The sequence below is a fragment of the Rhincodon typus genome, chromosome 2, assembly GCF_021869965.1.
Source record: "Rhincodon typus isolate 14 chromosome 2, sRhiTyp1.1, whole genome shotgun sequence".
In the NCBI taxonomy this organism is placed as follows: Eukaryota; Metazoa; Chordata; class Chondrichthyes; order Orectolobiformes; family Rhincodontidae; genus Rhincodon; species Rhincodon typus.
The window spans coordinates 1,457,229-1,472,835 of NC_063333.1; the positions used below are offsets into that span (position 1 = coordinate 1,457,229).

A 15,607-nucleotide genomic window follows, 5' to 3' on the forward strand; every position below is an offset into this window, starting at 1 on the left:
TTAATGTTGGGCCCACTGTTATTCGTCATTTATATAAACGATTTAGAAGAGAATAAATGAGGCATGGTTAGTAAATTGCAGGTGATAACAAAATTGGTGGTATAGTGGATAGCGAAGAAGGTTATCTAAACGTATGAAGAGATCTTGATCAGTTGGGCCAAGGAGTGGCAGATGGAGTTTAATTTAGTTGAATGTGAGATGTTGCATTTTTGTAAGGCAAACCAGGACAGGACTTATACATTTAAGGTAGGGTCCTGGGAAGTGTTGTCAAACAGAAGGATCTAGGAGTTCAGGTACATAGTTCCTTGAAAGTGGAGTCGCAGGTAGACAGGATGGTGAAGAAGGTGTTTGGCACACTTGCCTTCATTGGTTAGAACATTGAGTACAGGAGTTGGAAGGTCATGTTGCGGCTATACAGGATGTGAGGTAAGGCCACATTTGGAGTACTGTGGAGTTCTGGTCACCCTGCTTTTGGAAGGATGTTATCAAACTGAAAAAGGGTGCAAAAAAGATTTACCAGAACGTTACCGAGACTGGAAGGCTTCAGTTATAAGGAGATGCTGGATAGGCTGGGATTTTTTTTCCTTGGAAGGTCAGAGGCTGAGGAGTGACCTTATAGAGGTTTATAAGATCATGAGAGGCAGGGACAGTGTGAATGGTCATGGTGTTTCCCCAGGGTAAGGGAATCCAAAACTAGAGGGCATAGGTTTAAGGTGAGAGGGGAAAGATTTAAAAGAGACCTGAGGAGCAATTTTTTCACACAGAGGGTGTTGCATGTATGGAATGAGATGTCAGAGGAAGTGGTAGATGCAGGTTCAGTTAAGAGACATTTGGACAGGCACATAAATAGGAAAGATTTAGAAGGATATGCACCAAACACAGGCAAGTTGGACTCATTTAGTTTGAGAAACTTTGTTGGTGCAGATGAGTTGGCCCAAAGGGTCTGTTTCCTTGCTTCATGACTCCATGAATCTAATGATTCTTTCATTTGTTCATGAGATGTGGGCTTTGCTGCTTAGGTCAACATTTATTGTATCTGTTTTTAATTCCAATCATTTCCTGAATTCAAGTTTCATTCTCTGCCAACATTCAAGCCCCCAGAACATTAATGTGGGAGGGCTCTGGATTAGGATAAGGTGAAGTCACCATTGTCTTACTAGACCACAGTCCCACTCTTTCATTAAAGAGAGAGAGAGAGATGGCTGGGCGGTGGTTTAACCTGAGGGTCACCATGCCTCAGGCAAGGGGAGCGAGTGAGAAGGAGAATCCTTCAAGATAACCTCAGCTGGTACAGGAATTGAACCCATGCTGTTGGCATCACATTGCATCATAAGCCAGCTGATGAGTGAACTGAGCTGACCAAGGGTGGGACCACAACTAGGGATTCCTGGGTATCAAAGGACATAAAGGTTAGGGTTAAGGAAAAAATGAGAAGATGTAGCAGATACTGAAGACTCAATATAGCAAAGTCCTTAGAGGAGTATAAAAATTACAGGGGGATCTTAGAAAGGAAAATTGTCAAGCGAAGTGAAGGCATGAGAATGTATTGGGATAATGGATACCCAAAGGGCTTTTAAAATATGTAAAGAGGAAAAATAAAATGACTAGGGAATGTATAGGGTTCTTTGGGATCACAGAGGTAAACAGGCGGTGGACCCACAAAATGTGGGCACTGTCCTCCAATAAATATGTTGTGTTAGTTTTCATAATGTAAAAGCATGATGCAGGTGCAGATTTCAGGCTGGAGGACTGTAAAATATCGGAAGGAATTAACATGGGGAGGGAAAACAGGAGCTAGCAGTTTTAGCAGCCTTCGATGTGGATAAATACACAGTCAGTTTAATCTCCATCGTGGGGCAGTTATTAGAAAGAATTCTGAGGATCGGGTTATCTCTGCATCCGGAGAAACATGGATTAATTAGGGATAGTCAGCGTGGATTTGTTAAGATGAGGTCGTGTAGGACAGATTGAATGTTTTGAGGAGGTAACCAAGAGTGATACATTAGATGTGGTCAACTGTGGATTCTAACAAGGCTTTTGATAAAGTCACTCATGGCAGACTAGTCAAAAAAGTAAGAGAGCATTGGATCAAAGTCGAAGTGGATCCCTTTGGATCCGGCTGAGAGGCAGGAGCAGAGGGTGATGGTGGGGGGATGTTGCAGTCTCTGGAATACTGTTTCCAGTGAGGTTCCACAGGCTCAGTGTTGGGGACCTTGCTGTTTGTGGCGTACATTAACAATCAGGACTGGAATGTAAGGGGTACGATCATGAGGTTCAAAGAACAAAGCACAGTACAGCACAGGAACAGGCCCTTCGGCCCTCCAAGCCTGCACTAACACATTTTGTCCCAAGTGAAGACAGTTTTTGTACGGAAGGCCAAAATGTGTCAGAGCAGGCTTGGAGGGGCGAAGGGCCTGTTCCTGTGCTGTACTGTGCTTTGTTTCTTTGTTCATGGATTACATGGAAATTGCTTGGGGTGGTCAAAGGTGAGGAGGATATATCACCAGACTTACCAACTGGGCAGAGCTGTGGCATATGGAGTTCAAGCTGGAAAAGTGTGAGGTAATACATTAGGGACAGCCCACAAGGGAAAAGATTACTGTGGGAATGGTAGGAACCTGGAAAAATCACAGGGAAATTGGTCTACTTACCTACAGATCCCTGAAGTCAGGTAGATCAGGTGGTTACAAAGGCAAATGGGATCGTTGGCTTTATTAGCTGAGGCATGGAAAACAAGGGCAAGAAAGATATATTGGAGCTGTATGAAACATTGGTTAGGCCATAGCTGGAGGACTGCGTGCACTTCTGGTCACCACATTATAGGAAGGATGTGATTGTACTGGAGGGGATTCACCAGGATGTTGCCTGGGTAGGAGGGTCTGAGCTACAAGGAAAGATGGGACAGACTGGGATTGTTTATCTCACAACAGCAAAGGTTAAAGGATCTGACAGAGATGGATAAGATTATGAGGGCCATAGATATGGTGGATAGGGAGGCCCATGTTCTATTAGTAGAGGGCTCAGTAACCAGGGGCATAGACTTAAGGCAAGAGGTTGGAGACTAAGAGGAGAGTTGAGGAGAATGTTTCTCCCCCAGAGGGTGTGGGACTCACTGCTGGAAAGGATGGTCAAGTCAGACACCCCCATAATATTTAAGCAGTGTTTGGCTTCTTGCGTTTCCATAGTCCCCAGGCAATTGTTGATTGTAATGCAGGATTTGTGTATCAAATTTTTGTTGACTGGCATGGCCATGATGGGGTGAATGGCCTCCTTTTGTGCTGTCAATGTCTTGGAGTCAATGGGGCCAACTTTTAATTGCTCTCTGAGAAGGCTGAGCAAGCCACTCAGTTCAAGGGCAATTAAGGATGGGGTAAGACACGCTGAGCTTGCCAGCAATATCCACATCCCATGGGAGAATGAATTGGAAAAATTTGACCTGTGTACTCCGAGCTTCTATTTACAAAAAAAATCCCCAGGATCCCATTTTAACTTGTGCTGCCACCTTCAAAGATTTGACAGTCCCAGATCCCTACGCTCTTACAATTCCATAACATTATCCCGACCAAAATCTACCAAGGTGCACCATCCTTTTGTACAATAGGCTCAAATTACAGCTATTGGATAGGTACATGAATAGGAAAGGTTTGGAGGGATATGGGCCAGGAGCAGGCAGGTGGGACTAGTTTAGTTTGGGATATGTTTGGCATGGACTAGTTGGAATAAAGGGTCTGTTTCCATGCTTTATGACTCTGTGACTTCATCTCTTCTGTGGGTTCATCAACATTATCATTGACTCTGCCTGTTACCACATCACACAAAATTCACCCCAATTACTCAGATGTCCACCGGCCCACCTTCTGGAGGACTCTCCCTGGAGTGAAAAAAGCCGAGAGCAGATCTGATAGAGGTTTGCAAAATCAGGAGTGGACTGGACAGGGGGAATATAAAAGGAACAAGAATGAGTGGGGCATAGATTTAAAGTGAATGAAGCAAAGGTGATGTGAGAGAAAACTTTTTCACGCAGCGGGTAGTTAGGGTCAGGAATGCACTGCCTGGAAATGTGGTGGAGCAGTTCAACAGAGGCATTGAAGAGGGATTTGGATGGTTATTTGGACAGAAATGGTGTGCAGGGGTTTGGGGGAAAAGGCAGGAGATTAGCACTAGGGCAGAGAACTGGTGCTGGAACTATGGCTTCCTTCTGTGATATACTGATTCTGTGGAGAAACTCGGCAGGCCTGCCAAACCTCTAGAGAGAGAAACAGCATTGTTGTCTCGAGTCCAATATGATCCTTCTTCAGACGGGTTTTCGAATGTCAAGGGAGTTAATAGTGATGGGGGAGACAGAAGGAAAGTGAGTTATAGGTCACAGTCAGGTCAGGCAAGATCACATTGACTGGAGGAGTAGGCTGGAGATCTGAAATACTCCTGCTCCCAATTCTTGTGTGCTCTTGTGTTTGAGGATGAATAAACTATCATGGGGAGCGTAGGAACAAGAGACACCAGGACGTGGTACAGGAGGATATGGGAGGGAAATTCAAATGTCATACTGTTACAGATCTACACACCAACAACGTGTTGATGGGTGGAGGTGAAATGGTTGATAACTTTCCGAAAGTAAGGTGTGTCCTCTAATTAACCACTGTATCTCCTGTTACAGGTGAGGACAATGCCATCAAGATATGGCGGGTTTTCCCATACGCTCAGGAGTCCCTCAGCCTCTTAATGAATCTCTACGGTGCCCATCCAACCACTCACCTGTGCATCATGAAGACCATGTTCATGGTGGCATTTCAGAATCCTGTTTGTGCTGTCCACACCATTGTCCTCTACGATGTCAGGAAGAAGGTTCGTAAAGACCACCACCCAGCAAACGACCACGAGGCCGAAATCACAGGTCAGACTCTTACATTGGATCATTGGGATGTAGAGTCCCATCAAACACCCCCAGGACAGGGACAGCACAGGGTTAGATACAGAGTAAAGCTCCCTCTACACTGTCCCCCCATCAAATACTCCCAGGACAAGGACAGCACGGGGTTAGATACAGAATGAAGCTCCCTCTACACTGTCCCCCGCATCGAACACCCCCAGGGATAGGGTCAGCACAGGGTTAGATGCAGAGTTAAGCTCCCCGTGGGGTGTGGGTTATGTCCGGGTGGGCTGATCTTTGGATGGTTGAAGCAGATCCGGCTCAGTGGTTAGCACTGCTGCCTCACAGCGTCGGGGACCCGGGTTTGATTCCACCCTCAGGCGACTGTCTGTGTGGAGTTTGTACATTCTCCCCGTGCCTGCGTGGGTTTCCTCCGGGTGCTCCCACAGTCCAAAGATGTGCAGGTTAGGGTGGATTGGCCATGCTAAATTGCCCTTAGTGTTCAGGAATGTGTAAATTGGGTGGATTAGCCATGGGGAATGCAGGGTAGGGTAGAGGGGTGGGACTGAGTAGGATGCTGTTCAGAGATTTGGTGTGGACTTGTCACACTATAGGGATTCTATGATTCCCATTCTTTAACCTTTTTGCATATGTCCTACCCCCAGGACTGTGTGCTTGTCCAGAGCTGAAGATATTTGCTTCCACTTGCAAAGCTGGGATTGTGAAAATTTGGGACCACAACAACCAGCTGATAAGGTGAGATGTGAGAACTGTGGAGATGTGTAATTGTACAGTCAATGACTACAGTCCCACATTAAATGTTGAGGTGCAGAGTGAAACAGTCTTCACATTTGTTACTAAACTCACCAACAACACTGGGACTGATACAGAGCTGGAGGAGGCCACTCTGCCCATTATGTAGGGCCAGCTCTCCTAATCAGCAATGCACCTAGTGTCATTCCTCACCATCTCCCCATAACCCTGTGCGTTCTCTTTTTCAGAAAATAATACAATTCCCTTTTGAAGCCTTGATTGAAGTCACCTCAACCACTCTCATAGACAATATAAAAGCTTTTGCCACATGAAAATACTTCTTCTTCATCTCTTCCTTCTTTCTTTTGCCAATCATGTGAAAACTGTGCCCTCATTCTTGATGCTTCCAACTTTGGGAAGGTTTCTCCAAATTTTTCACAATCTTTATCACCTCCATCAAACCTTTTCTCAGCTCTCTCTGGAACACCGCCCAAACCTCTCCATGTGACTAGAGCTCCTCATCCCTGGAGCTAGTCATGTGAACCTTTTCTGCACTCTCTTGAACACCATCACATCCTTGCTAGGCTTCATCAAAACAGTTCTGAAGAACAGTCACTGGACTCAAAATGCCAACTCTGATTTCTCTCCACAGATGCTGCCAGACCTGCTGAGTTTCTCCAACAATTTGTTTCAGATTTCCAGCATCCGCAATTCTCTGTTTTATTTTAAAATTACCTGCTTGCTTATGTGCCTCTATTGATTAAAATCTACAAAAACAGTTCACTACTGGTTGCTCTCAATGGTCTTCCCACTATTTCTCTCCCTCTCTCCCCCTCTGGTTCCCTTTCTAATCTACGACTGTGATCTGAGGCTATAGTCAGAGACACCCAGGTACAGATGGATCGCTGAAGGTCATGATTAATGATATTAATTAATAATGTGATATAAAAAAAACAAAAGTACTGCTTTTCAATTCTAAAAGGATAGATTTAATAAGCAGAGAAGTAATGTTAAGTTGTATTGATCCCATCTCTGGAGTAATGTGTGCAGTTCTGATCCCCATATGATTAAATGGATAGAGGAGCCCTGGATAGAGTGAAGAAAGGATTTATAGGAACAAAATCAGAATTGAGAGGCTGTAATGGTCAGGAAAGATTGGGATTCTTCAGAGTATAGTTGAAGGGTTGATGACAGGGATCGTTTGGTGTTTGATATGGCATTTCGATGAGAACGTATCAATTATAGAGTCATAGAGTCATACAGCACAGAAACAGGCCCTTTGGTCCAACCAGTCCACTTTGATTACAGTCCCAAACTAAATGAGTGCCACCTGCCTGCGTTTGGCCCATATCCCCCCAATCCTTTCCTAGTCATGTACCTGCCCAAATGTCTTTTATATATTGTAACTGTACCTGCATCTACCATTTCCTCTGGTAGTTCATTTCACACATGCACCATCCTCTGTGTGAAAACATTACCCTTCAGGTCCCTTTTAAATTTCTCTCCTCTCACTTTAAACATATGTCCCTTAGTTTTGAACTCACCCACCCTATGGAAAAGACCTTTGCTATTCACCATACCTATGTCCCTCATGATTTTATAAACCTCTATAAGGTCACCCCTCAACCTCGTATGGTCCAGTGAAAAAAGTCCCAGCCGATCCAGCTTATTTTTATAACACAAATCCTCCATTTCTGGCAACATCCTGGTGAATCTCTTCTGAACCCTCTCCAATTTAATAATATCCTTCCTATGGCAGGGCAACCAGAACTGGACACTGTACTCCAGAAGAGGCCTGTTATCCTGTATAATCTCACAACCCTGATACTCAAAAAGCCTGAGCAATGAAAACAAGCATGCTAAACACCTTCTTACCCATCCTGTCAGCATGTGACTCAAATTTCAAAGAATTCTGTACCTGAACCCCTAGGCCTGTCTGTTTTACAACACCACCCAGGGCTCTACCATTAATTGTATAAGTCCTGCCCTTGCTTGTTTTACCAAAATGCAACACCTCACATTTATCCAAATTAAACTCCATCTGCCACTCCTCAGCTCATTGGTTAGGAGAGAAAGCTACTCAGCACCTTAGCTCCTCTGCTGTTCAATAAGATCTTGCTGATCTGTTTACTGCGTATTCCTGTCCGGCCCTGATAGTTCACTGCCCACCACGCACCTCCCACCCCGCCCTCACTTATCAAGAATCTGTCTCCCTTGGCCTTAAAAATATTCAAAGACTCAGCTCCCATCACATTCTAGAGAAAGAAAGCTCCAAAGACTTATAACCCTCCAGTAGAAGACGCTTCTCCTAATTTCTGTTTTAACATCTGCTTGTTGGGATGGCCAAAAGAAAGGGCCATCAATATCAGAAACACAAGGAATAAGAGCAGGAGTTCACCACTCAGCCTGTGGAACCTGCCGCTCCATCCAACAGGGCCCTGACTCATCTGAGGCTCCAACTCCATGTTCCTGCCCGCTCCCTGTATCCTCGATTTCCCCCAAAGTCTGGCACATTCTCAATCCTGATCTTTAATATACTCAACGGTGCAGACTCCACCACCCTCCAGGGGAGGAAACCCCATGGTAATCACCCCTTTGAGGAGATTTCTCCTCATCTCAGTCCTAAATGGTCATCCCCTTATCCTGAGCCTGAGCCTGAGTAGAGGGGGATTCAATTTTCCTCCATGTCTCCCCTCCACTGTGTCAAACCCCTTCAGAATCTTGTAGGTAATGGGACAGTCACTAATAAATCTAGGAAGAACCTCTTCAGCCAGAGACAGATGAGAACGTAGAAACTACTGTTCACACCAATAGTACAGATGTCTTTAATGGGAAGCCAGATAAACACATGAGAAACCACACATGGTGATATGGTGGAGTGAAGAGGGACTGGGAGGAACAGAAGCACTAGCACAAACCAGCTGGGCTGAATGGACTATTTCTGTGTTGTATATACTCTGTAGTTCCATATAATGTATATTGTTTCTTGCTGTCCGAATTCTATAGATGTCTTCGTTCCATAATCTTTGACATGCACTTTGAACTAGTGCCAACCAGAGTGTACTGAAGTGATGGAGACCAGCCACACATTTATTTTTATTCTTTATTCATTCATGGGATGAGGGGCATCACTGGCCACGCAGCATTTATTGCCCATCCCTAATTGCCCAGAGGGCAGTTACAAGTCAACCACATTGCTGTGGGTCTGGAGTCACATGTAGGCCAGACCAGGTGAGGATGGCAGTTTCCTTCCCTAAAGGGCATTAGAGAACCAGATGGGTTTTTCTGACAATCAGCAATGGATTCACAGTCATCATTAGATTGTTAATTCCAGATATTTTATTGAATTCAAATTCCACCATCTGCCGTGGCAGGATTCGAACCCCGGTCCCCACAATATTACTTGCGTGCATGGATTAATAGTCCAGTGACATTTCCAATCCACACTGCCTCCCCTTTAAAGACTTGCCACTTTCATCAGCTTTTCTACTTCCTGTAAATGGCTTGGTTTTTATTTTGCCTGAATACCCTCTCAGGTTCACAACCCCCTGAGAGGTTCATGTATACCCTCCCTAACAACATGAGCAGATCTCTTTGCCATGATATTAATGCCCTTCCGAATCGGGTGCAGTCCAAGCTCCTGATATATACCCTATCTGGTCCAGTACCAGTCCAATGTCTAAAGCCCTCCCTCTCGTGCCATTTCTTCACTCAATCTTAGAGTCATTGAGTCATAAAGGTCTACAGCATGGAAATGGGCCCTTCGGCCCAACTAGCTCATGCCGGCCAATTTTCACAATTAAACTAATCCCATTTGCGTGTGTTTGGTCCATATCTCTCCATACCCATCCCATCCATGTACCTGTCTAACTGTTTCTTATTGATGAAATTGTTCTCGCTTCCACCACTACCTCTGGCAGCATGATCCAGATACTCACCACCCTCTGTGTGAAAAGATTGATCTTCTGGATCCTTTTGTACCTCTCCTGTCTCACCTTAAACCTACACGCCCTAGTTTTAGACTCCCCTAACGTGGGGAAAAGCTGTTGGCTCTCTACCTTATCTATGCCTCTCATGATTTTATAGACCTCGATAAGGTCAGCCTTCAGTCTCTTACGGTCCAGGTAAAAAAGTACCAGCCCGTCCAACCTCTCCATATAATTCAAACCTTCCAGTCCAGGTAATCTTCCGATTTCTATACTCACTATCACATGGTGCTGGGAAGATTATTGCATTGTAAGTCTTGCTTTACAGTCCCATTCCAAGCTCCCTAAATTCTACCTTCAGGTCCCTCTTTATAGCTGTGATATTGGTGCCAAAGTAGGCACTAGCTCTTAACTGTTTCGCGCCCCCCCACCCCCAACAAAAAAATGCCCCGCAGCCGCTCAGTGACCTCCCTAACCCTGGCACCACTCAAAGAATGGATCTAATAAATATTTAAACTAGAAAAATTCACCCAAACTTGGGGAAAGAGCAGGGTATGGGTACAGCTCTTGCAAAGAGCCAGCGTAGGGACAATGGGTTGAATGGCCACACTCTCTGTTGCTATGGATTGATGAGTGAGTACCTGCCATTGTAATTGCACTGGCCATGAGACGTGCCCTTCACATCTCAATGTTTATGCCACCCAATCTCTGTCTCCTCAATAAACCATGATCATCATCATCATCAAATCACTACTGTGTGGGGACAGGCCCTTCAGCCCAGCAAGTCCACACCCAGACCCATCCCCCTATAACACACCCCTGAACACTACAGGCAATTTAGCATGGCCAATCCACCCCAACCTGCACATCTTTGGACTGTGGGAGGATACCGGAGAAAACCCACGCAGACACGGGGAGAATGTGCAAACTCCACACAGACAGTCACCCAAGGGTGGAATTGAACCCAGGTCCCTGGTGCTGTGAGGCAGCAGTGCTAACCACTGAGCCACCGTGCTGCCTGGTGACCTGTTATCTCAGTTAGGGGCCAGTTGAGAGATAGCAACAGAAAAAAATATCTATTTCTATTCAGGTCACTCTACACCTTGTTATCAGGAATTTATAGGATTTTAGCATCTGAACCATGGACATCAGACCATGGGGGGGCAATGGCCTAGTGGTATTATCCCTGGACTGTTTGTATAGAGACTCAGATAGTATTCTGGGGACCCGGGCTGCAGGGTTCCCAAGCGGAATATGAGTTGCTGTTCCTGCAACCTTCGGGTGGCATCGTTGTGGCACTGCAGGAGGCCCAGGATGGACGTGTCGTCTGAGGAATGGGAGGGGGAGTTGAAATGGTTCGCGACTGGGAGGTGCAGTTGTTTGTTGCGAACCGAGCGTAGCCCTGCAGCCCAATGGTATCAATGTGGATTTCACAAGTTTCAAAATCTCCCCTCCCCCCACCGCATCCCAAAACCAGTCCAGCTCGTCCCTGCCTCCCTAACCTGTTCTTCCTCCCACCTATCCCCTCCTCCCACCTCAAGCCGCACCTCCATCTCCTACCGACCAACCTCATCCCGCCCCCTTGACCTGTCCGTCCTCCCTGGACTGACCTTCCTAACTCCCTACCTACACTCACCTTTCCTGGCCCCATCCCCGCCGCTTCGACCTGTTTGTTTCCTCTCCACCTATCCTCTCCTCTATCCCTCTTCTATCCGCCTCCCACTCTCTCCCTATTTATTTCAAAACCCCCTTCCCCTCCCCCTTTTCTGATGAAGGGTCTAGGCCCGAAACGTCAGCCTCTCTGCTCCTATGATGCTGCTTGGCCTGCTGTGTTCATCCAGCCCTGCACCTTGTTGTCTCGGATTCTCCAGCATCTGCAGTTCCTACTATCTCTGATCAAAATATAGAACCAGTTTGGGTGGAGCTCAGAAACAGCAAGGCCCACCAAACATTCATTGGAATGTTTTATAGGCCACCAAACAGTAGTGGGAAGTACATATCAAATAGTTAAAGGTGCAGGTAGCCAGAGGAATGCCCTGTACATCTCAGAGCTCTTCAATCTCTCACCATTTAGATACAATGCTTCTTCTCAATTCTTCATAGAAACTAGGTGCAGGAGGAGGCCAGTCAGCTGTTCCTCTCTGCTCCACCATTCAACATGATCATGGCTGATCCTTCATCTCAACGCCATATTGCTGCTTTCTCCCCTTGATGCTTTTAATATCTAAATGAATCTATTTCATTCTTTAATATATTCAGTGACTTGGTTTCCACAGCCTTCTGTGGTAGAGAATCCCATAGATTCACTATCCTTTGAGTGAAGAAAGTTTCCCTTATCTCAATGCTAAATGGTCTACCCTGTATCCTGACACTGTGTGTTCTAGACTCCCCAGCCAGGGGAAACATCCTTCCCACATCGAGTCTGTCCAGCTTTTCAAAAACTTTCCTGATAAGATGGACAAAATCACATTTTCCCACATTATACTCAGATCTTTGTCCACTCATTTAACCTATCGATATGGTTTTCTTACCTCTTTGTGTCCTCTTCAACAACTTACTTTCCAACCTATTTTTGTGTCATCAGCAAATTTGGCAATCATCCTTCCCAACCTTTTGTCTCAGTCATGTATATAATTGGTAATTAGGAAGAATGCAAGGTAGCAAGAAACATAAAAATATATTGTAAAAGCTTCTATAGGTAGGTCAAAAGGAAAAGATACACAAAGACAAATATTAGCCCCTTACAAGCAGACTCAGAAAAACGTGGGGAATGGAAAAATGGCAGAGAAACTATAGAAGCTTCTTATGTCTATCTTCACAATGAAAATACAAGACATTCTCCCTGAAATCATTGAGATCCAATGGTCTAGTGAGCATGTGGGTCTGAAAGAAGTTAGTAAAAAAAAGAATAGTTTTGGAGAAATTAATCTGACCTACTGTTGACAGATTGCCAGGACGCAATGATCTTCAAGCTAGTGGGTTAAAAAGGGATAACTACGGAGATAATGGATGCTTTAGTTCTAAGCTTTAATTCTGCACTGGTGGTGACAGACTGGAAGGTTGCAAATGTGGTCCCATGATTTAAGAAAGGAAGGAGAGAGGAAGGGGAACTGTTAGTCTATGCCAGTAGGAGGGATCACAGCAGAATCTGTTTGGAAGAATTGATTACAGGATAGCTACAAAATAATTGTCTGATTAAGAGTGAACATGGATTTGTCAAAGGAAAAACTTGGTTTGACAAATCTGACAGTTATTTCAAGCATGTTACCAGCAGAGTCAATCACGAAGAACCAGTAAATTTGATGTATTTGCATTTTCAGGAGACTTTTTGAAGTCCTTCAGAGTTTACAAAGCACAAATGAAACATACAGGATTGGGGCACACTACTGAAAGGGATTGAGTATTGATGAACAGGTAGAAGGAGAGAGTAGGAAGGAATGGGATCGTTCTCAGTGGGCAGGATGTGACTAGTTGGGGTGGGGGAGCACAATGATCAGTGTTTGGGCCCCTGCTGTTCAGGTGGGTGAGGAGAGGAGAGTCCCACTGCTATCCCAACCCCCCCAACCCAGCCAGCCCCATCCCCGTGTGGACACTAAGCTGATTTACTCTCTGCAGTGAGGATTGCAAAGGGACTGGGGTTAGGTGAGAGGTGGGGGAGGGTAGAGGAGGTGTGGGGGAGGCTAGAGGAGGGGTGGGGGAGGGTAGAGGAGAGGTGGGGGAGGGTAGAGGAGCGGGGGGGGAGGGTAGAGGAGGAGTGGGGGAGGTTGGAGGTCGAGGGGGTGGAGGGACTGGAAACTGTGTGTCACAATATAGAGGTGAGGAGTGGGAGCTGTGACCCTGAGCTGCTGGGGAAGTGACAGATGCTAACACTTCCCTGTGGTAACACACCAGAAATCAAACCCCAATATTCCTGGGCTCTTCACTGAAAATAAGATTTTATAAAAGTACACAAAATTCCCCAATGAACCTCACTTTTACTCCAAGGTTATTAGAGAGCATGGAGAAGGTTTCTGCACTTATCATGAATTACATTTTATTACAGAAAGACAGACTCTATATACAGATAAACAATTATCAACCGTCAGCATATAACTCTAACCCCCTTGTTAACTCCCCTTACACACAACACACCCACAGACACACACAGAAACATACAGACACACACATACACACACACACACACACACACACACATGCACGCAGACACACACAGGCACACATACACACACAAATGCACACACAGACACAGACTTACATACAAACATATACACACAGACGCACATGTGACATACACACACACAGGCACACACACACACTCTCACAGACACACACACACATATATATATATAAACACATACACACAGATAGAGGGGAAAACATGTGTGTAATAGATGGAGGGAAAGCTGAGAAAGCAGTTCAGTGATCTCTCTTCACAGGAAGTACTGAGATGGCTCTCATGTTGGTCCCAGTGCTGCTTCTCAGTCTTTCTTTTCCAGATGCTTTCACTAGCTTGCAGGAGGTACAAGGTATCTGCTTCACACTTTTAAAGGTGTCTGACTTATTCATTAAAAGTCATGGGTTATAGAAACTACTGAGAGAAAAATAAACTGATTTTCTTTAGGCTTAAAGTCACTTTTACTGCACAGAATAGAGAAAGCCCCTAAGCTTGTTTGAAGGATTTTCACTGTATATTGTTCACAGCCTCAAGCTGTTTGACTACCTGAGAACCAATCACATTGTTGTTGGCAGGCAGAAAGACTTTACCATTGATATCTAGTTACTAGTCCACAGATCAGACAGCTACTAGTTACTAACTAAATCTTCGCCTGTACATACCTGGGCTCCAGCTCATCTGCACCTTCTCCTATACTGCTTGAACCAGCAGCTGTGTAAACATGGCATACAATGAGGGTCAGATCAGGGGAGGCGATGGCCTAGTAGTATTGTCACTGGGCTGTTAATCCAGAGACTCAGATAATGTTCTGGGGACCTGGGTTCAAATCCCACTATGTCTGCCATGGGATCTGAATTCAATAAAATATCTGGAACTAAGAATCTAATGATGACCGTGAAACCATTGTCAATTGTCAGGGAAAAACCCATGTGGTTCACTAATGCCCTTTAGGGAAGGAAACTGCCATCCTTACCTGGTCTAGCCTACATGTGACTCCAGACCCACAGCAATGTGGTTGACTCTGGGCAATAAATGCTGCCTAGCCAGTAACTTCCTTATCCCATTAATGAATAAAGGAAACAAAAAAGATTACTTGCTTTCTAAAGCATGCCATCATCCTTGTTTATCAAAACAGTCCTTTTCCCATTTCACTCCATAAGCTAAAATACAAAGGCAAAGTCTTCAGACAGGGCTGAGACGTAGCAGGACAGGCCCATATTCCATCACATCATGCAGCCAGATATTTCACTGGGAAGCCTCCCTTCCTTCTGAAATTGAGCTTGCAGTTCAGTACCACAGGTGAATCTGAAACCCTGGTTATAATTAAACTCTGGGCTCCCCTCCATTTCGTTCACAGAATTCTGCACCTGAAAGCAGTCGCTGACAGCATCTCATTCTGCAATGATGTTGGTAACATTTTCCTGGGCATCGAGCGAAACCTGTATGTCATGAACAGTTCAGAGTACCTGCCCCAGCAGTATCTGCTCCGGGTATGTGCATAGATATCTCTCTCTCTATTGGCAGCAGCGTCACACTGTATATGTGACCGTGTGTGTTCATCTGAATGTGTATATGTCTGTGTGTATGTGTGCGCGTGTGTGTGTGTCTGTAAATGTGCATATTTTCACGCAAAATTAATGGTTATCGATTAACAAAACTGATGTTGTGCCTCAGAGATTTCCACTGTTCCCCATCAAACACCCCCAGGACAGGGACAGCACAGAGTTAGATACAGAGTAAAGCTCCCTCTACACTGTCCCCCCCCATCAAACACTCCCAGGGACAGGGACAGCACGGAGTTAGATAGAGAGTAAAGCTCTCCCTACACTGTCCCCCTTCAAACACTTCCAGGATGGGGACAGCACAGGGTTAGATACAGAGTAA

At 45.2% G+C, this 15,607-nt stretch overlaps 1 protein-coding gene across 1 annotated transcript in view; it reads left to right on the forward strand.

Moving 5' to 3' along the window:
- Positions 1 to 15,607, forward strand: part of wdr97 (WD repeat domain 97) — a 78,236-nt gene that overhangs the window by 21,680 nt on the left and 40,949 nt on the right. The window contains exons 7-9 of the mRNA XM_048617495.1: positions 4,658 to 4,894; positions 5,536 to 5,626; positions 15,081 to 15,213. Coding sequence (XP_048473452.1) covers positions 4,658 to 4,894; positions 5,536 to 5,626; positions 15,081 to 15,213 — 461 coding nt within the window. The remainder of the gene's footprint in view (positions 1 to 4,657; positions 4,895 to 5,535; positions 5,627 to 15,080; positions 15,214 to 15,607) is intronic.